Here is an 11,247-nt window from a genome sequence, read left to right as displayed (position 1 = left end):
GTGAGGTGCTTTCCTGCGCCCACTCTACCTTGGGGCTCCTGCAGGGGCATGGCATTGACAAGGGCTTTCCAGGAGGGGTGTCCTTGGCCAACACTGAGCTGAAAAGAGTTGAAAAATGACGCATGTGTTTGTCCTGGGGATGGAGGCGTGTTATAAAGTGGAACGTAAGTTGTGCGATGACCTTCCTGTTGCTGTGTCTACACCTGCAAGGTAGAGAGAGAAAGGAGGGGGAGTCAGGAAGTCTGGGGACATTTTCAGGAGCTGCTGGCATGGTTTTCCTTTGATGGACTGGAGCCATTAAATGTTTAACGAGGTCTGAGGATTTAGGATTTCCATTCTTTTGTTCTTCATCCACATTCTCTTGTAAGGAGAAGTGGCAGGAGCTTTCGAACAGGTCTATGTGGGAGGAAGTGGGAACTTCGACAGCAGAGAGGTGATTTGGTCCAGTGGAGGCCATTTGGATGTGGGAAGAGGTGGTGGTGAGAAGATGGGCTGCTTTGAACAAGCCTTCAGGCAAGAGGCAGCATGGCCCACACCCCCACTCAGCCTTCCTACTTCACTTTGAACTGCTTCAGGTAGGCCAGGATGTCTGCCTTCACAGAGCCGACGGTAGTCAGGTGAGACCAGCGCATGACAGGGACGCCGTCAGGCCCCACCAGGAACTTTTCAAAATTCCAGCGGATGTCATGGACCTTTACAGGTTCCCAGGTTATGTGTTTTAACATGCCCAAAAACTCCGAGGGGTGAGGACAGGCATGCTGGAACAGAAAGATGACAAAGAGAAGCAACATCATTTCCATCCCTGGGTGATGTGGGCTATTTTCACCCACAGGTAACCCTCTCCTCCCTAGACCTAGATAATTCAGCTTCCTGTGATTCTTAGTCAGTTCTCTGCATTACCACTCCATTAATGCACTAGCATGCCACAGGCAGTGTAGTCAAAGTCTATTCCCTCTCTCTGTCTCCCCACAGGCCCCATCACAAAACCATGCCGCTGTGGGGAAGACAGGTCACTTCTCTAGCTGTTCGTTTCCTTCTCTGCAAAGTAATTCTAATGTGGTTCCCCAAGTCTGAGGTTTCTTTGGGTCAGCAGCATTTAAAACATACCTTTTGAGACCAATGTAAGGTTGCCAACATTTTATTTTATCAAGTAAGGAAAAATTTGAAAACATCATCACTTGATCATTTAATTTTTTTAAAGGTTATGGGAGGACAAATTACATAGTAGTCCTAATCTTAGAAAAAAGGGCAAGTGAGTTTATGAAACCTTTCTGACACTGTCCTGTTTTCTTCAATTTATTGAGGATATATAAAAATCTCAACATGAGCCAGCTTGGCCCACAGTCCAGCACTTAGAGACTATGTACTCTGGTGATCTCTAGACATCCTCGGACAATCTCTACATCTGAAAGCATAGAAGGCACTTACTACGCTGCTCTATACTTGTTGATTCCTATTTCCTCTCTAGTATGAACTCATCAGGGTGTGGGGATGTGTCTTATTCATCTTAATTTCCTCATTATTTAACAAACTGTCTTTCAGATGGCAGGCACCGGGAAACATGCCCTGAATGAACGTGTAGATGTCAAAGAACAAGAGTGGAGTGTGGTGCCAGGAAAAGCTGCCACTCCACACAACTCTGCCCACCACACAAAGCCACAGTCTGACACTAGCAGCCTAAACCTCAGGCCCGGTGGTGTTTGGAGTCTCTCCTGAAGAGTCCAGTCCTTCCCAGGCCCGAGCCTTTGGGTCCATTTCTACCACACCCCTCTATGGCAGCAGCAGCAGGGAAGAGACTCATGTCAGGAATTCACTCACCTTCAGGAAGGTAAAGACCTTTTGTTCCTTTTCACCATTCACATTCCCTTTCTCAAAAAGCTGGAAATTTGGGACAAATCCTCTCCCTGGACGGACATACCTGCAATGAGCCATAATATTGTAAAGAAGCTCCAGAATAAAGAGAGAAAGTTAGGATGGGACCTCAGGATCTGAGGTTAGGGGAAAGGACACAAAAGTTGTGGAGTTGGGGGCCTCCCTGGTGGCACAAGGGGTTAAGTCTCAGCACTATGAAGCTATCCACAGCTACTGCAGCATGCATGAGTTCGATCCCCGGCCAGGGAAATACCCATATGGCACAGCAGACCTCTCCTGTCTCCCCGCTGCTCCCCTCAGCAGTGTATTTCAGCACATCTGCCTGTTCTGCTCCCCACACTGTCTCTGATGGAGTCCTCTCACACAAACTCCCTCTCCCCCCTCCCCCACCTCCGGGCTACACCCCAGTTCCTGTATGCATAAATAAATCTTTTTTAAAAAAATGTTGTAGAGATACAGTAGGCAGAGCTGGGAAGGGAAAATCAGGCCAATTTTTGGGTTTTTTTTTTTTTTTTTGCCTTGGGCCCCACCCTCCTATTCACTTAATTTTTCTTTATTCCCCCACCTGTCCTGTCCCCACACTGTTTTCATGTCAGCTATTTCTGTACTCTTAGTCCTCCACCGTCCCTCCAGGTCTTACTGCAGGGCAGAGGGAGAATCTCTGGACACTGCCAGACTCGGCAGAGTTGGAAGTTAAAATCAGCAGACAGATGCTGCTGAGCTCATCGGCCCAACCACACAGAACACCCCCAGATAGGCGGCAATAAGGGAAGATAGGCCCTGCCTCTTCTGGGCTTTCAAGCAGGCACTTACTTTAGCCCTGGAAGGATCTCTGAGTTCTCTCCTGGTTCCTGCTTGCCAAATTGATTGCAGGGAAAGCCCAACACTACTAGACCAAAGGACCTCAGCTCATCCTGAAGCACATTCAGCTCTGAGGAGAAAGAAGGAACAACATGGCGGTGTGGCTAGAAACACTCACTGCTTTGTACAGAAAGCAGTCCCTGGTGGTGCTCATTTTGCAGAAGAGGAAACAGGCACAGAGAAGGAAAGCTCTTTAGGTCAAGAAAGCTGTTAGCGGCAGGGCTGACGTTAGATCCCAGATACCCAGACATGCAAGGAGTTAAGACGCAACCTATGAAGCTATCTGCAGCCACTGCAGCACGAGTTCGATCCCCGGCCAGGGAGATACCCACATGGCGCAGCAGACCTCTCCTGACTCACCCACTGCTCCCCTCAGCAGTGCATTTCAGTACATCTGCCTGTTCTGCTCCCCACTCACTCTGGTGGGTCCTCTAGCCCCCCACACCTCTGGCCTGCTCCCCAGGCATAAATAAATGCATAAATAAATGCCTAAATAAATCTTTGAAAAAATATAAAAGCTCTTATCACAGTATAGTCTTTCCCAAGTCTGCAGCACACAGGATCCACTGGGGGCCTTCTTCATAAATTCGGATGCCCGGGTCCGATTCCAGGGAATTTTCTGATTCTGCTTCTCAGAGATGGGGCCCAGTCATCTTTATTATTCAAAAACTCACTAGGTCACTGGTGGTAGGACTGTGTGTGAAACAGGGTACCTGCTATGGAAAATAGTAGAGAAGTTTCTCAAAAATGTAAAAGTAGAACTACCATAGGATCCAGCAATCCCACTCCTGGGTATCCATGCAAAGGCTGAGCGCTGGGTCTCCATCAGTCAAGAGGCAGGGCGCAGCCCAAATGTCCAACAATGGACTGATGGATAAGCAAAATATGCTACATACATGTAGCAGGACATGAGCCTTAAAAAAAAAAAGGAAGGAAATTCTGCCACCCACTACAACACGGATGAGCCCTAGCAACACGATAAGGAGTCAAATAGTCGTGAAGACACACACTACAATTCCGTTTAAAGGTGAAGCAGTGAAACTTAGAGACACAGCAAGCAAAATGGGCATGGGGCAGGGTGTGGGGAGGGAGAAGGAGGGTTCCAGTTTTGCAAGATGAAAAAGTTCTGGAAAGGGTTTCACAAAACATGCCTAAAGTCAATACTGCAGAACTGTGACTTAACAATGGTGAGGATGGCATGGCACGCTTCAGGCATTGTTATATGATAACACATTACATGATGGTATGTCCTTTTTTAACCACAGTTAAACCCACAGTTGAAAAGAAAAGTTCACAAGTGATTTTTAAACAAAGTCAAGTTTGACTATTGCTGCTCATCGTTTGCCTTCGTGGGTGGAGCAGTTAGTCAGTTGACTAAGCCTTGTTTAAAGGTAAAGACACAGCCAGGAAGAGCTTCTGTCCTCTGCAGCCTGGCGCACCCTGGGGGCAGTGTGGTCAACCGGGCAGCGGCCAGAGAAACTCCATGTTGAGCTTCCCTCAGGATGTCAAAGATGCCTCCTGCCTAGTAATCCTCACTGATAGGCTAGACACAAACTTCCAACTGCCTTCTTCCCCTGGCAGGAAGTTTTCCAAATTGTCTCTTCAGAGTCTTATAATCACCCTCTTTGTTAACCCCTCTTGGGTGGAATGCCTTAAGTCTCCTGCAAACACCAGCCAGACCCCCCAGATTCTGCTCAGCTGAGAGCTCCTCTTAGTCCCTTAAAAAGAGAGACTGTTCTGTTTTCACATGGCTCCTCCATCTTTAATCACTGTAGGTAATCTTTCCCTCTTGTCTTTAGTCACGGTAGATAATCACTTCCTTTAAGAGAGAAGTAGGAAGAGAGTCTTCTAGTCCTCGAGTCCTATTTCTCAGTTTCTCATCTGTTATGTACAGAGTCCACGCTGAATAAATTGGTCCGTAAAATCCGTTAACTCACTAGTAAAATATTCTGGACCCGTAGAAGTCTTTAAAAAGAATGAGGAAATGATCTGACCGCCAACGTATTTTATTAATTTAATGGAACAAAGCGGTATGTTATCTATTGGGAGAAAGGCAGGAAAAGGAATCAAGCTATGTATTTCATAAACATGATCACACCGCTTGTCTGAAAGGAAAGGAAGGGAATGGAAAGGCTTGTCATGCTAAACCTTTTAATTTCTTTGGAATTGTGAGCCTTGTGAATACAGTAACTACTCAAAACACAACATCATTTTAAAAAAATGAAGTTATTGTTAATTCAAATATAAGAATTATGTCTGTTTCTGGCATAAAACATCCCATGCATATGTCATTGGCTTATAAACTTCATGTCCTAAAATTTAAGATACTATTTTTCGCTGAATAAGCAATGGAGAGGGAAAAAACTTGACCAAAAGGAGGTGCTGAGGTCAGAAGGGGGTATCTGCTTCTAGCCTAGCTCCCCCTCCAGCCCTCACCCCTACCAAATGCAACTCCACCTTCCCCTCTCTTCCCTATCTTTGTAAGTTACCTGCAAAGTCTCAAAAGCATCATCAGTCCTGTCTCCTGTGTTCACCAAGAAGACTTAACTCTTGGGGCACTTACTTCCCAGATAAACAGCAATTCTCCCAGACCCCTCAGGAACAGAGCAGGGGCAGGACATGAGGAAGGAGTCAGCAAGTTTGTTCTGTGTAAGTCCACAGAGTAAATATTTCTGACTGTGAGGATCCGGTGGTTTCTTCCTCCACTACTCATACAGCTACTCAGGTTGGCCTTACAGTGTAAAATCAGATGATATTAAAAAAAAAAAAGGGCATGACTATGCCCCCCAAATATTTTGTTCATAAAAACAGATTGGCCAGGTTTGGCCCATGGGCCACAGTTTGTTGACTTTGGACATCAGGGAACAAAGTCAGTTGATTATATTTTTTTATTTTGATACACAGTTAGCATATAACTCCAAATATTATTTAGAATGTAATCAGCTGGGAAACTTAGCCCCAAGGAGATGTGTCCATGAATTCTTACCAGGATACTGAGCTGTCAGTCCACAATAGGTGGCCACGTTGACAAAAAGGACATGCTTGCCAAAATAATCTTTGAACTGAATTTTTTCCCTCCCATCAAGAGTGATGGCGTCATAATCGTAGATGGTGCCTTTCACATCTTTGTAGCAATTCATCTGGAAATTTAAAACAGGGTAATATTGGCAACAACAATTCTTGACATTTGCATAATCTTTCAAAGAATAATACATGCATTAGCTGTGACCCAAAAAACAAACAAGTGTGGATGACAGGACTGAAACTTAGGTCTTATGACTTGAAAGCCAATAGGTTTTGGGTTTTTTTGTTTGTTTGTTTTTTGTGTTTTCTTTTGAAAGTCAATAGGTTTTTTTAAGTAATAATCAGTTCAGTCTCTCTTCCCATTATCCTCGCACAGGGAAGATGCTGGGAAATGTTTGGATGAATGGAAAAGAGCAGAGATTCACAAGCTGGATGGGAGACCTGGGAATGAGGCCATGTAGAAGAGCACACTGCTATTAGACAGCAAGAAAACGAGGCTGGAACTCCCTGGTGGCACAAGGGGTCAAGACACAGTACTGTCAAGCTGTTGCCAGCCACTGCAGCATGAATTCAATCACTGGCCAGGGAGCACCCCACATGGCGCAGCAGACCTCTCCTGTCTCCCTGCTGCTCCCCTCAGCAGTGTATTTTAGTCAGTCCGCTTGTTCTGTTCCCCACTCTGTCTCTCACCCCCTGCACCTCTGGCCTATACCCCAGTTCTTGTGTGCAAAAATAAATAAATCTTAAAAAAAAAAAAAAAGAAAACAAGGCTACCCCTGGTCTCGGGATTGAAGCATCCTGCCAGAATCCCCTCAGTGAAGAGAAGGTATTTGATTGCCCAAGTAGTTAAGGATGGCCTCGCTACATTTCACTTTCCATAGGTCTTCTGACTTCTTACTCCATTCATCACTTGGTGGAGTAGAGAGTGCGCTGGCCAGGGAGTCAGAAGCCAACATTGCCTCTTCCTGTAAGTGGCCTTAGGTGAGCTCTGAAAACAGTTTGCTACTCACTTGACCTGGAGAACCCTAAAAGTCATGGGAATGAAGAAGTTCAAATTTTCATGTTCCTTTTAAGAAGACTAGGAACCTGCCTGTGCATATCCGAAAAGCCACTAAGTGCCTTCAGGATGTTGTCAACAGAAGCAGTGTGCACCACACAGGGTTACAGGGTAGGGGGGCAGTTGTGCCCAGGCCACACAGTAGGACTGGAAGCAGGATGGGTAGCCCAACAAGAGAGCTGAATTTTTATTGCACATGCTTAAAAATGCAGAAAATAGTGCTGACCTTAAGGGTTTAGATGCAGATTCTCTGGTCATTGAGCACAGCCAGGTGAACAAAGGCCCCAGAACATATCACAGAACGTCCAGCCTCCCGCTGCCACACTGAGATGCCCCTTACTGAGAAGGAGAAGGTTGTTCCTAGACCAGAGGAGCAGGCTGCAAAGGAGGAAAAGATACCCCAGAAGATACTGAAGAAACAGAAACTTATGGCCTGGGCATAAGTTCAGCATAAAATAAATGGAAATAAAAGTGACAACAGGGGGTGAAAAAGAAGCCAACACTACTGTCAAGTTTATTTGTGAGTCTGAGCAAGTCTCATCCTTGGTCCTCAGTTTCCCCACTGGTAAAACGAAGACATTTGGGCCTCCCTAGTGGCGGAAGTGGTTAAGTCTCAGCACTATGAAGCTATCCACAGCCACTGCAGCAGGAGTTCCATTCCCGGCCAGGAAGCTACCCACATGGCACAGCAGACCTCTCCTGTCTCCCCGCTGCTCCCCTCAGCAGTGTATTTTAGTCAGTCTACCTGTTCTGTTCCCCACTCTGTCTCTGGTGAATCCTCTCACTCCCTGCACCTCCAGCCTACACCCCAACTCTTGTATGCATAAATAAATAAAATAAATCTTTAAAAAACAACAGCAACAATGAAGACATTCATCTAGATTCCTATCTTCCCCCCAGAGAGCCTTCCAGGTTTAACAAGTGAGAATCTCCTATTAACCCTACTTTGACTACTTCTTGTTCTCATGTTCTTTCCTGCTCTTACGATGAACTTGCAAGTCCAATAGTGACTCCCAGGGAAGGAGGTGGGAGCTCAAATGTCCACTGCAGGTAGGGCACTAAGATCTGCCTGGAACCTTCCCACTTCTCATATACCCAGCTCCTCAAGCCATGTACTGAGGCATCTGCGCCCCGCCTTCATCATCAGCTCAGCTATCCTATGCCTCAAGTCTGAATGTTTGAACAGAGTTCCACATAGCAAAGAATTTCTGCATGAAACTCTCATTACCTGACCTTAGGTTCGATTCCTCTATGAGGCAGATCTTGTTTTATTCTGCCTCTGTCGCTTTCCACCCAGTCCCTGGGTCTCCTGACTGCACTGTGCTCCCCAGCCTATCCTGATCCCTTTTGCCTGACTGGGGAAGCTAATGAAAGTTGCTTGTGGGCTCTTGGAGTATAAACAGGAAGTATAAAAAGGAAGCTACATATCTAAACTACCCAGCAGAAAGAAGGCAGAGAGAAACTGACTAGAGAGGGGAGAGGACAAAATCAGATAAGTCCAGACTTAAGTGAGGATTAAATTAGGCTCCTGGAAATGCAATGGACTAAAAAGGATTTTAGTCAAAAACCCTCCGGCCCCACCGAAAGAGGGCAGGGTAGCGGCCTCCCTGGTGGCGCAAGGGGGTAAGATGCAGCACTGTGAAGCTATCCACAGCCACTGCAGCCTGAGTTCCATTCCCGGCCAGGGAGCTGACCCACATGGCGCAGCAGACCTCTCCTGGCTTGCCCGCTGCTCCCCTCAGCAGTGTATTTCAGTAGATCCTCCTGTTCTGCTCCCCACGTTGTCTCTGGTGAACCCTTTCATCCCCACACTTCTGCCCTGTACCCCAGTTCTTGTATGCATAAACAAATAAATCTTTAAAAAAAAAAAAAAAAGAAGAAGGCAGGATAGAACTCAAACTCAACATTCCCCAGACTCCTAAGCCCATTGATTTTATAACCAGCCACCAGGCTGTAACTACTCAGTGTCTTTTCTTGGGGAGAAAATCATTTTCTCTTTGCAGAATTTGCTCCTTTCCCTCCATGCACGCACTCATACACACCAGCAAGCTGAGGCCTACATAAATGTACTATTGTATGAAAGCGGCCATATCTATCTCCGTGGTTCCTGGCCCCAAGGTGAGCAGTGGGCCCAGTGCCCCTTTTGTTACTACAATGAAAATTACTGAACAGTCTCCGGGTGGCGCAGCGGGTTGAACGCAGTGCTGCGAAGCTGTCTGCAGCCTCTGCAGCATGGGTTCGATTCCCAGCAGGCCAGGGAGATATTCACATGGCATGACAGACCTCTCCTGTCTTGCCTGCTGTTCCCCTCAGAAGTGTTTTCGGTCCATCTGCCTGTTCTGCTTCCCGCTCTGTCTCTGGTGAATTCTCTCACCCTCCCGTGTCTCTGGCCTGTACCCCAATTCTTGTATAAATAAATAAATCTTAAAAAAAAGAAGAAGAAGGGGCCTTCCTGGTGGCACAAGGGGTTAAGCACTGCACTATGAAGCAATCACAGCCTCTGCAGCTTGAGTTCAATCTCCGTCCGGCCAGGGAGCAACCCACATGGCACGGCAGACCTCTCCTGTCTCGCCCGCTGCTCCCCTCAGCAGTGTGTTTCAGTCAATCTTCATTTTCTGTTCCCCACTCTGTCTCTGGTGAGTCCTCTCACCCCCTGCATCTCTGGCCTGTACCCCTCCTCTTGTATGCATAAATAAATCTTTTTTTAAAAAAAGAAAATTACTGAAAATAATGTTGGGTATAAGAATACCAGGAGTAAGAGAGGCTCGGAAGTCAGAGACTCCTTGTAGCTCAGCTCACTTCTGACATTCATAGCTGTTCCCAACTGATTTAAGTCTGTCAGCTATGTCTCAACTACCTCTGGATTCAGCTTCCGTTAGCAAATTCTACAGTCGAGGGTCTCCACACTCAGTTATGCAGCACTGGGTAGCAGAAAAGCCACACCAACTCTCAAAAATAAGTCATCACCCTGGAGGTAATCTAGTCAGTTTACAGAATACTTTTTATGTGTAAGAATAACAGTTGGCTCTTGAAGTAGGGAGGGCAGTTAAGTCAAAATTCTGTGTATTACTTTTGACTCTCCCCAAACTTAACTACAGTCGATCCTTGGTGTTTTTAGGGGGACTGGTTTCAGGACCTCAGTGGATACCAAAATCCAAGGGTGCTCAAGTTCCTTATAACTGATCCTCCTGTCCATGGGTTCTGCCAGGGCAGCTAAAGTTGGTTGGATTGGAGAACACAGAATCCACAGACAGAAAAAAAAAAAAAAAAAACAAAACAAAACCACATCTACATGGACCCAGGCAATTTGAACTCATGTTGCTCAAAGATCACCGGCATTGTTCACACAAATCCACAGTGAGAAAGCTGAGGCTGATAGAGGTGAGGTGACTTGTCCATGGCCACCATGTTGGATGAGTTTGCTTGGCCCTGACTGAGTCCCTCTCACTGCCATACATTTTTATCCACAAGGCCACTGAGCCATGGACTGGGAAGAGGAAGAGGACGGAGGCCAGAAGCCAAGACTCCTAATTCCAAATATGGTCATTTAGGCCTCTGCTCATTTCTTCATATTTTATGTTTCTCTGCTAACTCTCCAATTTTATCCATCCCTAATGTTTCCACATAGTGTCCCCCTCCTCTTTGGGGGGCTTGTCGAGAGTCAAGAGCCCCCAACTCAGTGTCTCCTTCAATCCCTGATCCCCACCCATCCTCATGCCCCAGCTCTGATGAAGACAGTGATGTGGCTGGAGGGGCACCCAGTCCACCTGCAGAGGGAGAAGGGGAGAGAGGAGGCCCCATCGAAGGAAACCTTCCTTCTCTACCCACAGTCAATTCAAAAAACTCCTCTTTGAGGAGAAGGAAAGGAAGATTTAGGAGAACCAGCAAAGAGAAAGAAAGCAGAAGTCGGCCAGGTCTCCAAGAAGGGCTGGAGGGAAGAGTCCCACCGGTGGACCCAAGAGGAACGACAGTTGAGCCCTGCCCCACCTCTCTGAAGTCACTCACCTTGGTGTTCTCGAGCTTGGCGTCTGTCTGCACCAAGCAGGTCAGGAGAAGGGGGAAAAGATAGTAGGCCCCCAGCGGAGCAGTCATGACCCGAGATCCTGACTCTGAAAAGACTGGGGCTCGTGGGCCCCTCAACAGCCTTTTGACACCCATGCAGGCCCGGCTCAAGCCCGCGCAGGCCAATCACAGGTCGGCAGGGATTTCTGGGGCGTGGGTGGGCTCAGAGGGCCTGGAATCGCCTCTGCTGGCCCCCGCGGGTGAGCGGTCGGCGCTCACCAGGCGGTGAGGACCTGAACTCAGCCACAGTCCGCCCGCCCGAACTGTGAAAGCCCCCCTGGATGGGCCCGGCAGATCAGAGATGCAGGCACCTCCCAGGCACCTCCCAAAGGGATGGCGCGGACATGCCACATATACTTCCTGATGTTATT

At 47.2% G+C, this 11,247-nt stretch overlaps 1 protein-coding gene across 1 annotated transcript; it reads right to left on the bottom strand.

The window, feature by feature from the left end:
- Positions 1–551: 551 nt before the first annotated feature.
- LOC311167493 (epididymal secretory glutathione peroxidase-like) lies at positions 552–10,906 on the bottom strand (the record flags this gene model as incomplete). The annotated part of the gene is made up of 5 exons (XM_084228513.1): positions 552–758; positions 1,819–1,918; positions 2,686–2,803; positions 5,720–5,873; positions 10,820–10,906. The coding sequence occupies 5 exons, from the start codon at positions 10,904–10,906 to the stop codon at positions 552–554; spliced, it is 666 nt and encodes a 221-aa protein (XP_084084639.1).
- Positions 10,907–11,247: the final 341 nt, after the last annotated feature.

Source organism: Talpa europaea, assembly GCF_964194135.1.
Source record: "Talpa europaea genome assembly, chromosome: 2".
NCBI lineage: Eukaryota > Metazoa > Chordata > Mammalia > Eulipotyphla > Talpidae > Talpa > Talpa europaea.
Note: the sequence above shows the minus strand (reverse complement) of the source record. Positions and strands in the feature narration are given on the sequence as shown.